Source organism: Pelecanus crispus, chromosome 7 (genome assembly GCF_030463565.1).
Source record: "Pelecanus crispus isolate bPelCri1 chromosome 7, bPelCri1.pri, whole genome shotgun sequence".
NCBI classification, from domain to species: domain Eukaryota; kingdom Metazoa; phylum Chordata; class Aves; order Pelecaniformes; family Pelecanidae; genus Pelecanus; species Pelecanus crispus.
The window spans coordinates 45,232,212-45,254,857 of NC_134649.1; the positions used below are offsets into that span (position 1 = coordinate 45,232,212).

General features: G+C 39.0%; 1 protein-coding gene across 1 annotated transcript in view; it reads right to left on the minus strand.

Annotated features, from left to right (window-relative positions):
- Positions 1-847: 847 nt before the first annotated feature.
- TAFA4 (TAFA chemokine like family member 4) overlaps positions 848-22,646 on the minus strand; it is a 50,117-nt gene continuing 28,318 nt past the window's right edge. Inside the window, exons 3-4 of the mRNA XM_075714313.1 lie at positions 9,848-10,003; positions 848-999 (exon numbers count right to left, since the gene is read on the minus strand). Coding sequence (XP_075570428.1) covers positions 848-999; positions 9,848-10,003 — 308 coding nt within the window. The remainder of the gene's footprint in view (positions 1,000-9,847; positions 10,004-22,646) is intronic.

Sequence of the window (22,646 nt, forward strand, 5' to 3'; positions counted from 1 at the left end):
CCTTCATCCAGAAATTAGTACAGTTTTCACTCCTTAGAACAGCCATTATTAAACAACATTTGGTGTCAGTATTTGCTTATTAACTCAGGCTGTAACCTAATCAACAACATTCATTCCCAACTAGAAGAGGCTGTAAAGGGAAAAGCTGAGCATATGTCTTTCCTTGGCATTGCCTGCTAAAGAATCCTGTTTTATGATATATTTAGATATGCAGTTTGCTATGACTTGTTGAACTTCAATGCACTGAACTCATTTTACATTGTTAAGCAGAGGACATGATATTTTCTTTCTGCTGGCCATTAATTAAGAAATAGGATGACATAGTAAGTTTTTTTTTTTTTTTAAAAAGCTGTCTACAGGATGGCTTATAATAAGGAATTATCTGAACCAGCCTGATTTCTAGTGGTGCTCAGTGTCCCACAGTTCCCACTGACATCAGTGCAGATTTCTCAAAAACCTCCAAGACAGGCTGCTACTTTCAAAAGCTAAAAGGGTTTTCCAGTAGCACAGGAATCTAACTTCAGGTGACACTGGTAAAGACCTCGGATCCATGTACTCAGTCTGCAAATTGAAGAATTGATCCTGGAACATGATTATCCCTCTAGCACTGGTCACAACAGAATAGTTTCTTCGCTCGCTAAAGACTGAAGCAGGGCCTTCTTCAGCTTGACTCCAGCACCCAATAACTTAACTAAGCCAGCAGTGAAGGGGCAGTTCTGACCCAACATTTCCCTCTCTGAGAACAATTGCATTAATCAACACTTTCCAAAACATTGAGGAGTCCAGTACTGGTGCTCACACCGCAGATGCAATGTAATAAGCAAGTGCTATCAGCAGACTGCCACCTTTAAATATAGGTGATCTCTGTACTTGCCTTTGTGGTTTTGACTTTATTTCCACTGCTGCAAGACCAACCTGAATAGTCTGGTAGTACTTTACAATCCTCTCCATCCAAACAGGGGTTCATATGACACCACCACTTCTGTAGGACAATGGAAGCTAGAAAAAGAAATAGGGAAGAGAAACAGAATACAGTCTTTTTTTGAATAATATTGGTTTTAGTAGGGAGGTGGTCTTTGTGCTGGTTCAATTATTTGATTACAAAAAGTAGAAACCAACAGTTATTGTTTTAATAGCTTATCAGACTGATTGTGTTGGAGCTAAAAATGCGTCTAAAAAATTTCACCAGCACACAGAAGGGTAAATGCCATATGCAAATGGTGAAGACAGGCAAGCACCGCCAGAGACTGACTCCAACATTTGAACTGACTTCTGGAAGTGCCTTTCTGTCTCCACCGACTACAAAGATGACTTGCCTCCTTCATTTCCATGCTTCAGTCAAGTACCTGCTATAAGGTGGAATGAAACTAAGGCTTCTTGTTTAACCCGGATATGCATATGCAAGGCTGGACGAAGAAATGCCAGTTTCTCCCTTCACTGGGCAAGAAAATAGAATTGCACAGAGATGTAAGCATGTGAGGTCTGTCAGCAAATAGTGCAGATAAGAATGTGGAAACCACTGGAAAGCATTAGATTATTAACTAAAAATCTACTTGCAGTTACACTGCCAGTTTTGCAGTATGTTTTGGAAGACTACAGCAGTACACCTTAACTGTGCAAATTTATTAATTTTCTACCCTTAAGCCAATTTCTATTAATAAGACCATGCTTGTTATTTTTACAAATGTAGTTGTGACTTTATAATACTGCTGTTAACAACAGATATACTTCCCCACAAACAGCTGCAAACAGCTGCATGCATTTCTCAGTTTTGCATTGTTCATGGGATTCATCAAATCCCAGAAAATTATTATGAAATATATCAGTTCACAATCTTACATAATCTAAATTGGATTTCAAAGTAAGATATGGCTTGAAATGTTGATTTAGTTAGTCTGCATTATGCTATGTGCACAAAATATTGAATTGCATGCTTTAAAAGATACCACATCCAAAAGAGATTAACAAAAATAATTTAGTCTATTTCTTGTAAAGCACATTTTTTCCTTTTAATTTCAAGGTAGATTCATACTTCCGCAACCTTCAAATTAGGGTGACAAGCAGGCAAGCTGACATCAGGATATTGCTGAAATGTTCATTCAATTACTTTTGTTTTGCACTTTCACTCTAAGCCTACGTGAAAAGCACTATGAAAACTGTACTTCTGGAACACCAGTTTGGCTTTTATAAACTATTCTTTCAATCTCATAAAATTATAAAATAAATGCATGATTCCTTTCACCAGTCATTTGGATCTTAGATCATTTGCTTTGATGCTGATTGACTGTTGACAAAACAGATGAAAATTCATTGTGCTTCCTAGGAGGTGAGAGATCATTTCCACTCCAGACATACAGCCCCGTCATCTATTTTATATCTCTACTACTTTCTACATTTGTTTTGATTTCTATACCACATTTATTTCAGGTAAACATGAGCAAGTCTAGAAAGCCAGATTCAAGAAGACTGAGGGCACGTGCAGAGGTCCCTAAACAAGCAGCAGATCCTGGTAGCAAGCTAGCTGTGTCTTCAGAGCCGTGCTTCAAAGCCAGAGAGTCCTCCTGGGAGGCCTAGCTACCGCGTTACACAGCTCTGCACAGTGCTGTTGTGAGTGTGGATGGGGTGACATGCTGCGACTTTGCCTGCACTCTGACATGTGAACATGCTTTCATATATTTAGTGCTACCCTAAAAACGTGAGCTCGACTTCAGACCTTGAAAACTACCTCTCACTCAGCTGTCTCCTGCAGGTACCTAGAATCCCTTGCACCTCAGTTACTCTGATAACTCCTTAGATCCAACCTTTTTCATATTGGTTTCGGTGCAATATGTTTTGAGACCACAGAAAATGCACCAAACATGGCAGGTTTTATTTATCTATACAACCTGCATCAATCTGCTCCTAACACCTGATTAAAGAAAAAAAGGCATTAGTTGACTGGCCAGAAGTGCAGCACAGGAGTGGGTTCACACACCATTCTTGACCAGTTGTGTCCATGCAGCTTCCCGGTCCACGTGGACCATGTGGAACTGAAGATAGTGAAACTGGCCCATGATCTCCAGCAGTACCATCTTCCATTCCATCTTCCATTCCAGATGTGGATGGGAAACATTGCTGAGTCAGTCTGCAACTCAAACAAGATCCACAAGCTCTTCAATAGACTGCGTATTGCACCACCTGTTCATCTCTTGTTTAGACACTTTCATAGAAAGCAACTCCTACCCTTCTGTTGACTGATTTCTATTCTGTGCAGATACCTCTCCTCAGACTAATGGCAACACTTTGAAATACTTACTACAGATCTCATTCCATTAGCTTCCAGCAAATCCCTGATTCTTTGCTGTAGCAATCCACTAATTCTTATATCCATTTTATGTCCAATTTCTTTGTGGTTGTAATGTCCACTCTGCTGTTCTATATATCCTAACTGGCTCTAGCTGTTTGTGTCAAACACTCCCCTGAGACTAGTCCATTAAAATTCTCCATTGGAGCCTTAGGCTCACCTTCATTACTAGAGTTCTTTAACCATCGTTGTCCCTGTAACTGTGCAACTCACTGGAGAATATAAAGGTTCCCTCTTTTCAGATTGAGGCATTATTGGAAAGGTTTCAACAGATAATTTTTCTAAGAAATGAGAGAAGCTATGTCACTCTCATACACAACCAACCTCCTGAAGGGAAAGAAGACTGCTTTGGTTTGACATTAGCCAGCTGATTTGCTGGAAATGAGCCAGAAACCAGCCAGAAACCCTGCCAGAAATAAATCTTCTGCTGACATCATTCCCTAGATAACCTGACTCCATGGAAACAGTAGGTTCATAGAGAATAAAGCCAAAAAGTGTCAATACATCATCTCATCTCATGCTATTGGCTGTGTTGTGCCCTCACAAGTGTCTTCCAAACCAATCTGGAAGAGGTGAAGAAAGAAACTTCTCCCATTGTCATTTTTTCCTGGCAGTTAAACATCTCAGCATGAAACACACAGCTTTAGCTTTCTTCCTCTTCCCACCTCTTCTGTTGTGCTTTCTTCTCCTACATTACAGCACCTGTTAACAATCATTTTCTCCCTGTGAATGTACTGAACATGCTGCAATCCAGTAACTTTTCAATCTTCTGCCTGATAAGCTGAGTTGATTGAACTTCTTCAGTTTTGTACCACAATGCATTTGTCTTTATTAACACAGTTATTTCAAATAGGTTCAACTTCCTGTGAGTAGGACTATGCCATGTGACTGCCTTGGGCTTGTCATTAATTACTCCTTTGCCCCACCAGATGAAATCCATACATGTTTTTGTCAGGAGAGATTCTGTATTTGCTTTTGGGTCACTGCTGAAAATGTTGCAGAGTGTCAGGTGTAGAGCTAAGTGCTGTGAAATCCCGGCAGGAATGTGCCATTTGACTACCACTTCCCACTGATGATTCTGCGGAGAGATGTGTTTTTGAGGTATGCTAGGTAACTGACACTGAGCAGTGCACACAATGGCATATGGTTCAAAATTAAATAGTTTACAGAAAGAAAGACTTAAATCCTCAAATGTATTTAGTAACCAAATCTTCAGTTGAATAAATTACACATTATCTTCCAAGGTAACTTGGAAAACATGGGCTTACATGCAGAAACTACCTGTATTAGTCTTGAAAACTCCTCAGGAAATGAAATTGGTTGTGTCTGGCAAATCTCTTTTCAGAAAGCCACATAAACTCTTGTGACCTGTACCCCAGGAATTCCTTGCTAATTGGATACCATATCAGCTTCTCAGTAATTTGCCCAGGACTGAGATCAGCCTCTGTTGTCCCTAAGTATCTAGACCATGCTGCCTACCCTCTCAAGATTGACACAGTACTAGTGCTCTTTTAAAATACCCCAAGTATTCTGAAATACATTTTGAATTACACCAACTGACCAGAGATCTATTAGCCAGCTTGTTAGGACTCTAAACTACCCAGGATCAGAATTTAAAAAAAAAAAAAAAAAATCCCAGTAGATGTTGGTTAGCACCTTCTTTAGTTAACAGTAAGTTAAAGTACCTCCCCATCCTGTTTCTTACCAAAAGGAGAAATGATATGATACTGATCCACCTCAGAATTAACAATGTCAATATTTCATACATTATGGGCCAATATTTTTTTTTAAGGATTTCTGTTTGTTCTACTTGAACAAGCAAATTCATATTGTCTTTAGTCTGGACAAATACAGATGTCTTTCTTACTCTACTGGACCAAGCTTTCTTCCATATAAGTTTTCAGCACACTATTCATTCGACTGTATATTTCCTTTTTTTCTTTGAATACTGACGCAGCATTAGCATCCTTTTGAATTCTCAAGTATTCTGAAATCCATTCGAAAACAGTGGGAGGGAAATCTTCTCAGCTATTTATTCTTTTATCTATTTCTTATATATTGATTTTTTTGTTTTCTTGTTTCTACATGCTCTCTTCCCTTTAGTCTGGAACCCAGATGGGCTTTCAGCCAAAATTGTCCCTTTTCTTCATTGCAGCTCTTTGGCCCTACAGAAAATTCTTAAACAATTCCTCAGTCCCATTCACATTTTTTCCAATCTGAGTGTTTCCTCATAAATTCTAGGACTAATAGAATTGCCTGGATGGAAGATGATTTGGCTAGTGATGATTTACTTAGAGGCATTTAACACACTTCGCTAAGATAGCTACTCTACAGACAAAAGTTATTAATGTTTTATCTTCTCGGCAGTAGCTGCTAGACAAGCCGGAGGTACTTACTCAAGGATGTTTATTTCCATAAAGAAAATGGGTATAAACAAAATCTCATGACTACTTTAAATGTAATTTAGTCATTGTCAGAAGAATGGGTTGACCTTTGCTTAGCAAAATTTGCTGCAGCTGCAGTCAAGTAGTACAGCTACAACTCAAGGTAGGGTATATAGGTTGTGTGGTATGTCCTCTCTGCATATTTACTTTCTTTCATATGCTCTGCTTTTTTCTGAGTTTGGTAGCTCAATTTATCTCCAGCAACATTTCTCAAAGTATCGGATGGGCCTGTGCTTGGAAGCTCAAATAACCCCCACGAAAATTAGGTGTGCAATGTGTACAGAACTAGCCTTGCTTTTTATGTTTGCCAATGCTTGTCAACAGCTTTCACAGCTAAGTTCAAATACACAAATGACAGAGTTTCTTGTTGGATGCATGCAAAATGCAATTATCTAAGTAAGTGTGTTATCATGGGCAAAGGATAAAAAATATCCTGACCCAAAGAGTTCTCGCCCTGTACTCTCATCTAGGCTATGACAAGTGATTTTACCGTGCTTGTAAAAATGCTAGGAAGAGCTCAGTCTATAACAAACACTGATTTTCACCTTCATATCCTTCGTTTTAAATTAAGTACTTTGACTTCTCCTACTACTGATATTTAAAATTTCTGAGATGAAAGACGCTGTAGATCTGCAAAGCACTCTATAAATGTTAGTTAGGCCCCGCAACACAGTAAGTATTACTGCACAGCATGGAAAAGGACTGACTTATAGCAATCAAGGCACTTAAGACTTTCACTTTATGTATTGGCAATATTTAACTAGCTTTTACTTTCCTTTCTGCACCACTTCAACACCTTTTCCTTGGAACTCGCCTGGATATCTATCATTTCTTCTGTAACACCAAAGTACTTAGTTTCCTCTTTAGCACATACCATGAGAAAAAAAATGTCACTTCTATGTGTAGGTGTATGCCTGAATGTAGTTATGCAAACATCCATTCTGACTTGGCTCGAACAGCGGGCCTTCCTGAAATTTTGGTAGCTGTGAATATTGGTACATGTATTCACCACCTCTCTGAGCAGGGCTTAGCCTTAACATATAGTGCTGCTTCAATAAACTGCTGCTTTAAATCTGACCTCGTGTAAAATTCTTTAGTATCTGTCAACCTATTTCAGAATGTAAATATCTAGCTGGCCTATGACTGTATCCTAAAAACATGATGATGGGCTTTATAAGCCGATTTCATGGCCTATATATACAACAGGGCACAATGCCCAATACTCATCAACAAGGAGCTCTGTCTGATGAACTAGGCTCTACCCCCACCCAAATTAACAAGCAAGCTGTCACTGAAACCCAGCGGGATCTAGGTCAGGAAACCCATATGATGCAGGACTGAGAAAACTAAGGAAAAACACCCAACGAAATTAAAAACCTGTAAAATACTAAAACTGGATGTATAAATTTCAAATGAGGAAGGCTTATTTTAATTTGGTTACAATTTACTGAGGAAAAAAATCCAAATAGGTTATATCAGAAAGCTGCTCAAATGTCAAGTTTGAGCCCAGAACAGAACAGTAAATACAGTTTGTCTAGACTTTGTTAAAGTCACAGACCTTTGCAGTCTTCCATATTCTGTGAGAATCTATTTCTTGCAGTAGTCTTAATTTCTCAGGGAGCATCTACAACCTATGACCAGTGATATGCTTGCCTGGCCTGAAGAAAAGCTAGAATCAACTCTTGCTTTCCTGGGTTGTTAATGCTAAAGCAGAAATCAGACCTTCATTTTAAAACAGCAAGGAGAAGCAGACTTCTGTAAAAAGATCATACAGGTCTCAAGGAAATTAGTTGTAATTATTATATAACCATCCATTTGTTTGGTCAAAAAAGGAAAACAGAATTACATTCCAATAGCTTTAGAAAGGCTCCTACTCTGCATAGAACATGAAATACCATCCCATTTACTCTGCTCCAATGGTCTTTTCAGAGCTGCCCAAGAATGACTGAAACATGCAAACCCTGAAAAGTTCACAGGCAACTGATTTCACCCTATTTACTACTGTTTTCCAGCATGACTTGCACAGAGATATCTTCCTTTTGAGTGTGTGTAGAAGAGGCTAAAATCCAAACAGAATGCATTTTCTAAATCAAAACAGAACTGCTATAAAAACTACTAAGCACTAGCCTTTTTTTACCAAGGATTCCAATAGGTAAAAGCAACTCCCTGCATATGACTAATAATTGTGCAGTCTGATGCAACAGGTGGGTGGTACTTTCTGGACACATACTCAATTAATGTAAACTACATTGTTTTTTCATTTTGTCCAAACACAGATTAGCACATAAGTAATTTGAGGGTGGTCAGTCACTGGAACAAGCTCCCCGGGGAAGTGGTCACAGCACCAAGACTGTCAGACTTCAAGGAGCATCTGGACGATGCTCTAGTCATACAGTTTACTTTTAGGTAGTTCTGTGAGGAGCAGGGAGTTGGACTCAATGATCCTTATGGGTCCCTTCCAACTTGAGAGATTCTATGATTCTGTGATTTGAGGTAGGAACTACAGGTACCAACCACCATGTGCATGTTATGCATGATCAACAGCAGAGAGATAATTGCTGCCCTAATGTAAATGGTAAGTTCTGAAGTTCAAAGAAAATTCTTTAAAAGACTACTACATGCCAATTGCTCTATAAAGCCTTTTCTTTTGGTTAGAAAAGTAAGTCTGTGCTTCAGGCATGTCCTTGTCTTTAAGCTCAGTGCAAAATATAGGCAAATTAAACAGCCCTGCATTCAGAAAAGAGGCGCTGGAAAAGAAAATGAAATGTCTGTGTCAGACTGAAATACGCAAATTCAAGACATAAACTGTTTCTGGCTTCCACGGCATAGAAGCCTACTGAAGGATATGTACAGAGTGGGAGAAAACACATCTAATCCTGAGGCTAAGGGAAGGTAGCTATGGTTGCTGTGCTGCAGCAACTGAATAACATCAACTGTAGACCCATATGCTTGCAAAAATAAGCGAAGCATGTTAAAGCATTACCCTAAGGGATGAGGGGGAATCAAAGGCTTCCACTTTAGAAACCAAAATCTTATATTCATAATATTTTGTCATATTTAATTTCAACTACACTTGAAGAAAAAAACAGCTACTAAATTCTTTCAGCAACTATTTGCATTGACAAACTGATTTAAGCTTCTATGCTATCATACATTTATATCTTTCTATCATGGAAAGACAGTGTCACCTTTACAATCCTTAAGCAAGTTTAAAACAACGCCTGACTTTTATTATCTATTGTATGTACAAGTATTTCTGCTGTTTGATGTGTCACCTAAAAATACAGAAAGTACTTCTGATTTGACAAGAAAACTACTTAACGAATTGCACAGTTAAATTTGATTGTGTTCCTGAATTACAAGGCATGAAAAGACTAAGCCTTTAAGAAAAAAAGAAAAACAACAAAAAAAACAACTTTCTTAAATAAGAGGTTCTCAAAACAGATAATAGGGTAAAAAAAAAGAAAAAATCAAGATATCGCATACATTTAGAGTTTTAAGTTTAAATATCTCTGAATATTAGATTAAAAATTGGGTTCTGAAGCTTTTGTTTTACATTTGACTTGTTGTGGTTGCAATTTTGTGTGAAAAAAGAATGAAAACAGAAGGGTCTTGCTTATGAATTAATGAAATGGGGGATCTGGTAACTTTTATTTAAAATGTCCCAGCACTATCTGCACACCCAGTATTAGGGCTGCCTTTATTATCCAGTGACTTTTCAGCCAAGCTACTAAGCCTAAAGACAACTGGAAGGGTTAATACCATAAGCTTGAATTTCTTGGCTTACGCTGTTTTCAGACTAGTTTTAAAGGAGAATTCTTCTGTGAAAAAAATTAAGAAGTTTTATTGGCACAGACATGAAATGGACGAGTACATATATTAAGAGGATTAATTACACCCAGATTTATGCACAGACTCATTATCATCAATGCACAGAGATGTTTCCAAAATTAACAAAAGGAAGGATTATGCTTTTGAGGCAGTGGGAAGTCAAACAATCAAGGAGACTAAACTTCTCAAACAATCTTAGTGAACCATGAGTGAGCAGGAGACTGCTTACCTTCCACGCACGATGGCTGAGCCCTTGTCGTACCAGCCACCTGCCCTGGGAAGCAGGAGCACTTGACTGTTTGCGATCGTTCTTCAATGCGGTTCTTGTTGCAGCAACGATGCACTGCCACAACTTCACATGTCCCTTGCTTGACTTGGTGCTGGCCTAATAATTACAGAGGTAAGTGATGGAGAGCAAAAGAAAACATCAGTGAATAAAGAAAAAGCCAGTTTGTAGAGTCCTACAAGATACTGAATCTCTCGAACACCAGTTTAAACACCAGGAAGACAAAGGGGCAAAGCAACTTGTAGGATCTGGCTTATTCCCCCAGTTTATCCTATTCTTACTAATAAAGATCAGTTCACCATAACAAGTCAATTTTTCAGTCTATCTCCCCTGTCCCTTCCAAAGCCATAGGCAGAAAAGGAGATTGGGGTAATCAATGAGATGGATTAGACAAGATGACATGCGGAGACAGAGCATGCTCCTCCTTCCTTTGGCTTCCTGTCTTGCATTAGGTTTCATATTTAATTGTTTCCCTTCATAAATGGACACAATGGAGAGGATAATATTTAATGCAAGAGAGACTTATCTTAAATACTAGGGAAACTTTCTAACATAACAACATGATTTAAGCACTGACTGCTATGCCTATCATTGCAGGTAGGCCGAGAACAAGGTAGACTGAAAAGCTGTCATAGATAGTCAAGTTTTATTTAAAAAAAAAAAAAAAACAAACCACACACCAAAAAACCCCAACCCAAACTATATGGATTTCTTGAGTTCCCTCCCATCCTATTTTGAACAAACCTGTGATAAATATTCTATCCTATTGCTTTCCTCTCAAGTGCCTTTCCTCACAATTCAGTCCCCTATTTCTCCGAGTTTATTTTTCCCTTCCTCTCCTTTCCTTGCTCCTGCCTTCACATCTTAGCTCCACCACTCCTTGCACCTCACCATTTTCCTCCACTGCCAAACTTACTCTCTGCCCTGCCTAAAACCCTTTCTCAGAAACCCCACTTCACAAAACCCCTCTCCTGTTTGCCTAAGTCATTTCCATGTGCTCACTTCCCTGAACAGCCTTCAAGTGCTTCATCTTGCATTTGTCTTGTCTTATTTAGAGTAGAGCCTTGGATGGCTCTTATCTGTGTTTGTAAAGCACCTTGTAAATTAACAGCACTACAGAACAGGGTGGGTTTTTTAATAAGTGAGCTAGACAGAGAGACAACGCTGAGAATAATAAAAATATTCACCATCAAAGCAGTACAGGCTTCTTAAATGAGAGGAGATTACAGTACAGATATTGGTGTAGATGTGTGTAATATCAAAGGTACAACAGACTAAAGAAAGGAAGGTGAAGGGGAGAGCACTCTTCAGAAACAGACAATCCTCCAGGCTTGCTGCCTGGAGGATTCTCCTGTTTCCTACTCACTCCATGCTTGCCCTATTGGTTTTGGTTTGGGTTTTTGGGGTGGGGTTTTTTTGTTTTTTTTGGTTTTGGGGTTTTTTTTTTTATAGTGTATGTTACTAACTAATACGAGACACAGGATTTTGAGATAGAGAACACCTGGGTCTGATGCAGTATGGCCAGGCTTACATCCTTATAGATGAAATCTTATTGAGTGATAAAGATCACTGTACTTTTTGGGCAAAAATTTTTATGAGTTGATTAAGTGGGAAATAATCTTAACCTTCAAAAGAGTTAGCAATGCAATTTAGACTTCTAAGGGGGGTTTCCAAGAAAAAAAAAAAAAAAAGGAGAGCATTCAAACCTATATATATATGTATATATATAACTTTTAAAAAGCTTGGCTTTGCAATGTTCCTTTGCTTTGTGTTGTGTGTTTCACAAGTATTTCAAGTACAGCTAAAGCGCTGCCTGACTTTTGTTGCCAAATTTGTATTCACAACAACCTCAATGGACAAGAAACTATGTATATGCAATCCTGGAAAGGAAATTTAGTCTTCTATTTGTGCACTCAACATGTAAAAAGAAATTACATATACAGAGATATTTTTTGTTTTTTTCCTGAGGAAAAAGCTACACTGTACTTTTAAGCAAAATATGCTACAGCAGAAAAATGCATAATGTATTTTACAGAAAGTTGGAAAAATGTTGAAGACAGCATAAAAGTACATAGCTACTGTAATAAGTTTATTGGCAGAGTGTGAATTTTCAAGCAAATACCTCATACCCATATCATAATAAACATGAAAAAAATGAAAACAGCTACCAGCTTACAGAACAGTATCTTCTCTTTAAGTCAATATGGAAAATAAATACACAAATAGAGAAATTAAATTGGCCATGCCACTTCATTCCAAAGTATTGTTTTACAAAACACCTTGCATGACAATGTTCAGAGATAGTAAGCAGATGGCCAGGGGTTCTGACAGGAAAAGATTTTTTAAATTGAGGTTGTTAATTTAAGAGAGTATATTTATTTATTTATTAGATCTCCAGCCTGAGTCAAAACTCTTTGGAGTAAATAGGGAAAATTTCCATTGGTTTCCTACAGTGCTTACTGTGGTGGTCCTGCATTCACTGGAGTCAACAACAAAATTTCTAGTGACTTCAGGAGAGCAAGGTCACAGTCTGGACTGTCTCTTGAGAAGGAGATTTTATGAGGGAGGGAAGAAAAAGCAAAAATTTGGAACTGCCTAGGCCACATACTTGAGTTCACCCTGTATCTCATCTGAAAGACCAACCAGCCAGGTCTTCTTTTTAATTAAAGTAATTATTCACCAGACATCAGATGCCAAGATAAGAGCAGAAGCCATTTTTTCAGAAGGTACATCGTAAGGATGGAGGAGATCCAGCTCCAATGATCAATATGTAGCTGAAAGAATGTCTATTTTCCAAGCTCAAATCCGGCTTCCTTTAGGTGAACAGTCCTGTTAAGTCAATACCAAAATAAATCAAACAGGTTGGCCCTGAGCATAGAGCCTAAAAAAACCTGGGGCTCACTTTCAATTATCTTGTTTGAATTTTAAAGCAGTAACAGTGCCAGTGGCCAACCCTGAAGTGCCAGGGGTCAACAGGCACACAGATGTTTGCCAAAGACAAAATTAAGTTACCTCATGAATGCATCCTTTGGCTTAGTATCTGTTTTACCGTACAGTTATTCATGCTTCGCAGCTACACAAGCAGGTAAGAGAAGGTATCCCCTCGTCGTCTGCTGGCAGGGGTAGGATGCTAAGGTTTGAAAGTACTGCTGCCATGCAAAGGAAGACAGCGCTCTCCTCCCTTGTCCCTAGTGCGCAGATCTTATGGAGTATAACAGTGAAAGGTACTAGAAAGCCAGAGACATCTGCATGCATCATTTGCATTAATTGGATTGCCCTTGTAATAGTCTTTCCCCTCCTACATATTCACATCTATATTTCCTCCTGCTTGTTCACGCACATCTTAACACTTTTTATTCTGTTGAACACCATATGCATTTCTTCTTAATATTCAGACACATCTGTGAACAGGTGCTGAACAAATGCTAAGTGTTAACACGCTAGCTTTCTGTCCCGTTTTTGTCAGTGTTCAGCAATCTAGAGGACAAGCACTCAGTTTGCAGAGTGGCTTTCAGATTTAAGAATACTCACAGAATATCATAAAAACTAACCATCAACTCAGTCTATTCTCTGCCTAGATCTACTGAAACCTGTTGTATCTACATTCAGGTGCCCAAAGGCAGCAAAAAGAAAGAATATAAGAATACTCTCCTGCACATTTTAATCTCCATCTTGCACTAGATAAAACTTCATCTCAGGTTTAAAGTTCATTTAAGGTACAGCTGAGAGCACAATGACAGAAAAACTCACTAACAGCCTTAAAATATTTTATAATCAATGGATTCTCAAGGAAGCCAAGGCATTAGAGGAGCAGGGACTGAAGAATTTTTAAAGTGTGGAGATCACAGTAAGTGAATTCTATGCCAGACACATCAGGAAAGCCATTTCAGGGAGAACTGCAATGAGAGATAGGGAGAAAGCCAGGCTCTGGAGAGCAAAGGCCCTTTGGGCTCACTTATAAAAAGCCCATAAATTCATAGCTCTTCACCTGTAAACCTATTCAGATCTGCAACCTAAGGGCTGTCAATATTTGCAGTTGAAATTCAGTTACATCTTCACATTTAAATAAGAAAACTCTCCAAGGAGAGATACATTTTATCAGCAACAGTACCAGAGAAAGGTTCCTGTCGTGGAACACCTTCCGCATACCGAAGAGGGGATGTCTGCCAGCCAGGCACCATGGAGGACAGAGGATGAATGTTGAAAACTGTGGGGCTCTGGGTTACCTTTGATCAGGAGTTCAGCACACGTGTTGCTCTCCATATCCCAACTTCTTTACAGCTTATCTTCCCTAGAAATACCAATGCTATTCAAGTTCACAAAGGACACTTTCCCTATCTCTCCATACAGGGCACAGACATAATGGGGTATGGCTCGCTAATGGAAGCGACCTCCAGTACACTCCTTGCTATGAATTGTGCTGCCTTTCATAATGAGTTACCTACAGATAACAACAGCCTCCAGGTGCCCATGTCCAGAATGACCTCATGGACTGGCCACAAAAAGGCTCTGTGACCATTTCTTTGCTATCTGTGGGCTTTCCAGTCAAGAAGATGGTAGGCAGCCTTCATAGTTTTCATAGAAGGCAGTCATCATCTCTGAAGAACAAGAAAGTACAAACTAGGAAGTTATTAGGTTTGCAAGTTACAAGCCAGCACAAGTGTTGTGAGTACAGTTGACTGAATAATCACCACTGATCTGTTTATTCTCAGTTTAGTAAATTTTTTTCAACTCACTTATTTGAAAAGACCTTGTTTTCACTTTCTTCATAGAAGTCAGGGGGCAGATATGCAATTAATGTTTCTAAAACTCTTTGAAATCCTCAAATGAAAAGAGGGAAATACAATTATTGTTAATAAAATATCAAACATCACAGTGATGTACTTCAAAACTACAAGGAAAATATCAAAGAAAGAGGAAGGCTTTCAGAAGGTTGCTCGCCAATTCTGTCCACATCCATTTTGTCTTTGTGACTAATTCTAATCGCTCCCAAGGAGTACCCTTTCAATGCAATATACATGCAGGCAGCATGCCTTTATCAGAAATCCTGAATAACCGCCTCCTTCCTAATTTCTTAGCAAAGAAACATATGGAAAAGACACATTTGAAGGGAATTTTTATCTCTTTTTCATAAGCTGCCCTATTTGATGAAGAAAGCAACTAGTACTGTGGAGAACAGCACATCTAGACGGTAGGACAATATGACCCTAGCTCAGCACATTCTTCAGTAAGCCTCAAAACCAGCAAGCTTGGTCTGCACAAAATCAATTGCATCATTTATTTGAAGAGTAAGAGGATGTCTGTCAATAGGGAGATGAATGGCTATGGAGACAACAGTAAGAGAAACAAGTGAGTTTAGAAGTCAGCGCTGATGCTGTTTGGAAGAGGAAAGCACTCTAAAAAGCTTGGTGCCAGTTCATTATCTATTCCACCTTCATCTCATGCTGGCTTTTGCTTACAAATATATGAACACACAGAAGCATACACCAAGAGGCAAATATTCTTAGAAAAACACATATATTAAAGGAAATAACATTTGCTATTTTACACATTTTTTTACCATATTTATGAGAACCTATCCAGGTCATGGGGTGGTTTTTTTGGGGGGGAAAGGGAGAAGGGGTGTTTCTGAAGATGATACCTTTTCTCAAGAGAAGAAGCTAAAAGTCACTTAGAATGTAAAATTAACACACCATCTTCTAGGCTAGGAATTTCAGCACAGCTTTTCTCTACTACCATTCCATCAGCCACTGGATTTTTTCATAATAATTTCACATTCATGTCAAGGTCCTGACTTAGATGCCCTCCTTCCTCGAGGATATACAATATTTATATATATACTTTCTCATAAATTGTCTCTACATATACAATTCAGTCCAGTTTTACCTTTTCAGTTGTTGGCAGTAAGGGAGTGTTCAGAGATAGTCCAGAATTGCCACAAAAGGCCAGATCAACTGCTCTATTGATAAATAGACAAATATCTTCCCATAATCACCTGCCCATGATAATAGGCAAAGTAAGATGTAGCACACACACAAAAAAAAAAGGGAGCAGGGAATCCAGTTTGCTACACATTACTCTCACGTTCCACAAATACATAGCAGTATTGTAATTACTAGAGCTAACATCTGCAACAAAACAAGCAAGCAAAGATACAATGATCTCCCAAATGAAGGAATTGAAGTTGATGCTCACACTGTGTGCAGGTTTCAAACCAAAGAGTTTATCACAGCCCATAAAGTTACAGCCTTTGTTCCAGTCAAGACATTTGTGTCTCATTGGTTGTGGAAGCCAGTAGTTACAGCATGTGCAAAACCACAATCAGCATTTTAACTGGATAACCAGGGAACCAGCACCAAACTACCTTAACTTGTTTTGGGCAAGAAGTGACACCCAAGGAAAACAACAACTCTCAAAATGAGCGACTAATTTGAGAGGAACACTAGGGGTACTGTAGATCTAGGCATGTATTTGAAAAAAAGGTGAGTGACCTCAAACCCTGATAATGAGACCCAAAAAGTTAATGAAATCAAAAGTATAACCTTTCAGTGCAGGTGGAGGAACATGCTGACACAGCTGGAGAGAATCATGTAATACAGTGAATTCTCTGGCAAGTGTCAGAGGTCACATCCATATGGAGATTAAAGTCCCCTGGAATAAGTAGTATAGGTGACCTTAGAGCAGACACAAGCACTGAGACTTCTCCAAGGAATGAAGCATTAAATCTGAGTGGTCAATAAATCAAAACAGCTGAGACCAAAGTAGGTCCTGCAAACTGGGGAGGGAGGAGGGAAAAGTTGCTGCAAATGAAAAGAAAGGTGGATGAAGAGTGACCTGGAAGCAAAACCAAATTAGAACATGAGCCTCTCTACCTGCTGGGGTGCTATGCTGAAGTTAATCATTAAGGACTGCCTTTCAGCCAGGCAGTAATATTCATCCTGGTTCAAGCACGCATATCACTTGTACAAATGAAATCTAAGAGCATAAAACTTCATAAAGTACCCTGGAGTAAAGGGGTCCTAATCACTTCCTGCGGGAAACTTTCCACTATGTGGCTATTTTAGGTGAGGCAGAGAAGAAAATAGAAGGGAAAGATTTGGTTTTCCATCATAACTTGTAGTAAATGAGCAACATTGTGGTCTGTAATATAGAAGTATTTCCCACATGTCCCATTAACATTCACTCTCGCTATTACATGCGGACCACTCTTTTTCTCTCATTTGTTCCTTCCTTCACAAATTCATCATGAGAGAAAGGGAAAAAGAATGAAACTAGTTCCCTAGAGAGATTTCTGCTTGCCTGAAGAAAGCAGGTACATGCACATCCGTATAGGTCAGGCTTATGGTTATTCACCAGTTTGTAAGCAAAAATTAAATTTTCTGCCCCAATTGCGAGGGCTGACAGCCTGTAAAAACAGGGTCACTCTTGCCATAGGAAAGGAAAAGTAGCATACCTGGGATTGCAAATTGGGAAGAACTATCCCATCCATATCCATAACTAGGTCTTCTTCGACGGCAGAGGCCACCCTGACCAAGACATCATCAATGCAGCCCTAGCACGCACCAGGGCGCAGGTGAGCTCACTGTCCCCAGCAGCCTTCTGCCATTTGGAGCTACTCACAATACACAAACTCATTAGTGTACTTGTACAACTTATTACTTCACACCTATGGCGTGCCAGAGGTTCCTTTAGTATTACCATAAACTTTAAGAAAGAAAAAAAGAAAGAAAAACTCTCTAAGTCTGTCTCCTGTATGCGACAAAATAAATTTTGATGATTAGGCCTTGTGCCCTTCTGAGCATTCCTCCATCACCTGAAATATCAAATGACCATTTTGGTATTAGCTATTTAAAACAAATATTTGTAATCTACTAAATACCAGAAGTATTTTAACCCAGTTCAAGGTCATTCATCAGATAAGAATGATATTTGTTTAGAGAATATGAAACAGCAGTTATCATCTAAGCCATTAGGTTTTGCAGATTAAGTAAATGGCTGTTGCCAGAAAACAAAGTAGATGTTTGGGAAGGAAGCATTTTCTTCATTTCAAGTGAAAATCCAATCTTTATTCTCATGTCCAGGTATAGTGGCTAAAACTGAGGAGGGCAACCAGGGAATCTTGTACTCTGTTCCATTTTGGTACTCAAAACAGCTTAAATTTACAAGGCACAAAGAACAACTGCTTTTCTGGTTTTTATTTTTCAAATGCAAAGGTGCATTTCCCTCCTTAAATGAAATTGCTTTTATGGGACAGTAAAGTAATAGGACTGTGCCTGAATTTGGCAGTTAGAGGTAGGCAAATGAATAATTATTCATTAGTCAACCCTCATTTGAGAATCTGCTCGAGAAAGATCCAGACATAACTGTTGTCATTAAATGGTATAGTTTATGAAAGTTTTTCTGGTTGTCCTGTTTGACAGTCTTAATTTAAAAGAGTGACTTTGGCAGTGAATCTCTCTTTCCATTAATTGCTCTGCGTTTATTAAAATAATGCAGCAGTATTTGTTGCTACTAGAAGAATTGTCTTTTGCAAAAAACAGGACCAGTGGATAATTTGCGAATCTGAATGATACATTTCATTGCTGAAGTGAGATGAAATTTTCATGTGATAGGCAAATCAGGCAAATGGAATTTCGAGGAACGTTGCAAGCAATCAGATCGGTTAATGCACTGGGCACCAGGCCATCAGCTCCTCAGCTGGTCTTTAATCCCTGGAAAAGCCCCTATGTCTTGATCACCACTGATTAATTATTTTCAGAGTTTGCCCCATTTTGTATCAGGTTTTATATAGCTGTAATGGTTATCTTGGGTTTATTCCGATGGAATGGACAAGGAAAGCATCGCAGCAGTCCAAGTATAAGATCCAGCTGCCAGTTAAGCAATAACAGGCCATAAAACTAAATTGCACAAATGCATTTTTAATTCTGAGTGGCATGAGAACTTTTAAATGGTTTCAGCATGTGCAGCCTGTATCAAACCTGGCTGAACGGCCAATTGAACTTAAGCTATTTTAACTATTATATCTGTAAGTGCAAAGCATAAGTGTGGTTTCCAGAATGCCAACAGACTTTTTTTAGTCAGTATTATTGAATGACTTTTTTTTCTTATGGAAAAAAAATGACCCTGCAGAGTGCCCACCATTTTATGCTGCACTGTAACAGTGAAACAGACAACAATATAATCACAATCAAATAAAATGAGAATCAGAACCTGATAACAATTTCCCATAGGCCCACATTGTAACTCATGACCCTGACTTACACAGCTAACAATTAAATAATAATTAGAAAGAAGGTCAGAATTCAGAAGTTGTGAGGGTCTGTACATTTCCTATTTCATACTGACGACTCTTCTTCAAAGCTTCATCATTAACATTTTTTTTTCTTTTCAAGGTTCTACAGATCTCTTGAGCCTCGCAACTTTCAATTTTTAGTTTTCTTTACCTAAGAATAAAGGTGTAAATCTAAAATTTTGACACGTCAGTTGCAGGCTGTAGCCCAAGAAAATCCCAGAGAAGTGCAGGTCAGAGCGCCATATGTGGAGATCTGCGTTCAATAACTAGATGCATGCACAAAGAGGGGCTGCCACAACACACATCCTACGCTGATCTTTCACCTTATTTCCTCCATGTTATTTATATTATTAACCCTATGATCTTATGCAGCAAAAAGCATTTTGGCAATCAGTATACTTCCCGTTCTACCCAAATTTGGCTTTTTTCATTTGGCAACTAGCAACAATAAAGATATTTCACCCAGGCTTCCCATGTGAGTTGCTATGAAAAACCTATATGAATCAGTAAAAAAACAGTGTTAACAGACCCTTCTCAGAAACGGAAGAACTAGAGGTTAAGACATTCTTTCCCTGTTCCATAGATTGCCTTCCAAGCACTCAAGAACCCAACCCTTGTCCACTCTTATTAAAATGGACAGTCCTTGACAATGATTAGGTAGATCTCCCATTTTAATTAAGCCATTCAGCTTAAAGTGAAAAATTAAAATATAACTTTAAAATGGCACAGAAGCCACTGTATCCTGTAACCTGTACAACAGGAACAGACTGGAGAGTAACATCAAAAGTCTCCCTCCACACCATGTCTTAGCTTTGACAGAAAGAGACTACAACTCTGGGAGAAAGTCCACCAGTTTAATCCTTGAATCATATTCAAGCCTCACTGTCATCACTCAAAGGAGTAAGAAGGCTCTTGACTCTTGCAGATTATTGTATTTGGAAGGGGGGTTTCTACCATGAGATGGAAACGTGCTCCCTGATAACTAAGCACATTTTGTGATGTAGCAGCTGCAATAACAGCATTTTCCTACACCTGTACATAGCAAGACAGTCACTGGCTTAGTCCTAGGACTCTTGACAAAGCCTATTTGGACTGGAGGCTCAAAGGAGGTAGAATTGAAGGGGAACTCTCATATTCCCAAGGCCTTTTAGATGTCAAGTTCTTATGTTGGCAATGAAATCTATTTGAAAACAATGGAAATAAGATGTTTAAATAGCAGGAAGGCACTTGGATATCTTTCTCGATCTTGGCCAAAAAAAAAACCCCAGGTCAGCCAGAAAAGGGGACATACTTCATTCACTACAGAAGAGAGGGATTGCCCTTTTTAGCAGGAACACTTGTCACAACTGGGCAAGCTGCAGAAACAACGTGGTGAAATTGTCTTTCTAAAGTATCCCAACTAGCTTGTCAGATTTGACAAACTTTTATTCTTACCAGAAAACAACAGGCTTCCTCACCTGGTGAATTTTCCCTTGGCCCTAATAAGACTATCAGCAAACACAGAGATGAATTAGAATAGTCATTAAGGAGGCAGAGCATAAAAAATGAGCCACAGGAAAGGTCAAAGAAACGAGGGTGAATGAAGAAGAGCACGTGCCCTGTCGCAACCACTGCAGATGTGAAGGAAACAACCAAGGGAGAGAAGCAGATGTTCCTGTTAAAGCCGTGCAAATTTGACGGCTGCTTTCAAGGATAATGGAGCAGCCATAGGTGGCAGGAGAGGGCACACCATTAACTTACACAATGCTGGTTAGACTCCCCCAAGAGCCATTGACTTTAACAGCAATGCTCCACCATCTCCCCTATCTGATAAGACTAAAGGTGACCTGGTACAGTTGTCATTAGTTCCACTCTCTTTCCACAAAGATGGTACTATAATTAAAATGGTTGTTTTTTTCTTTTTGCAGTGTGCACATTACAAAGGGGAAACTTTAAAAATGTTTCTTCTCATCAAACTCTCTCAAAAAAAAAAAAGCCAAATCAACAGTTACTCTGCTTATTTTTCTTACCTTTAAAAACTTTGTTGACTTCAACTCATTAGAAAACAGTTTCTGCTCACGTGGTTGGCTTTTCTTGATCTTAAAAGATGCATTGCCTCACTGGCAAGATAAATTGTCAGAATGGTGACTAACTTTGGAAGTCTGTAGAGATCACCAGATTATATATAGTGTCCTTCTGGTACTTCCTTTAACTCAGTGTGGGAAGGACCAACAAGCATTGCTCGTGACAGCTGTTCTACAGAGCAGTAACAGCTTCATAAAGGCAGATGCCTCTGCCAGACCCCTTGCTCAAAGTTCCTGGGAACCCAAGAAAAGGTCAGTATAATCTGTGGTGAATCACAACAGCAGAAGTCAGCAACAACTGTGTTAGTGCCACTGTCATTATGGAGCTGTGAAGTCCTTCATAGTCTATACAACACACTTGCACACTGGCTGAATAGGCCACGGAAAAAGACTTCTCTTCTGCTCATGCCCGTTCAACTCCTGTTATTTTCAGAGCTTTCTAGGACCCTGTCTTGTTGGAGTGCCTCCCTCACACTGTTTTTCGACTAGCCTCCCCTTTAAACGTGAACTACTCTACTGCTTCCCTCCACTGTCATCCCTCCAGTGCCCACGCCAAAGGACTCGTGTCTGACAGCATCATCGCTGCCCAGCAGGTAGTTCTCAGCAGCAGTGAAACTGGCCAGAATCACGTTAATCTTACCCAGTCGGTTCAATACAAGAAAACAGCAGAAATTCTGTCTCCTATCTAGATAAGAGGGAAGGAGACAGCCAGAAAGAAAACCACAGCCACAGCAATTTTTCTTTGGTGGATATGTACTTACTAACAGCCCTGAGATCTCCAACTAATTTCACAATAACCACCTGTCTGATGACACTTCCAAACGCTACCAAGCAGATCTGGATTAGAAACAATGATCTTGAGGTGAAAGGCTCTGTATGTCATTACTAATCCATTGAGGCTTCCTGTTCTCATGTGATTGCATCTTGTAATTATTTACAAGTGCCTCTTTCGAGCACAAGAAATTAAAAGACTTTCTTTATAGTGACTATACACCTTTGGAGCATGCAAACCTGACCATTTGAGATTAAGCAATATAATTAATGCATTTGTTTCTGCACTACCACCCCCATGAAGAGACCTCAATTATCAGCACACTGACAGTCCTGGCTAGTCCAGTTTAATTCTACCTTGGCAAACAGAACATTTAATGAAAATAATTCACACACCTGGACTGCCATGCTGTGACTTCTTCAATGAAATAGTCTGAATTTTGTAATTTAAAAATACCTACATTTCTGCATTAATAAAAATCTGAGTTTTGCTCTAAAAATGTTGCCAAATTTTATTGTTAGGCAACAGGCATGGCATTATTCAGCACGAAAATGCTGACAAAGAAATGGTTTTTCAAAAGTTGTTTAGTCACTTTATATATGATTTATTGCCTGC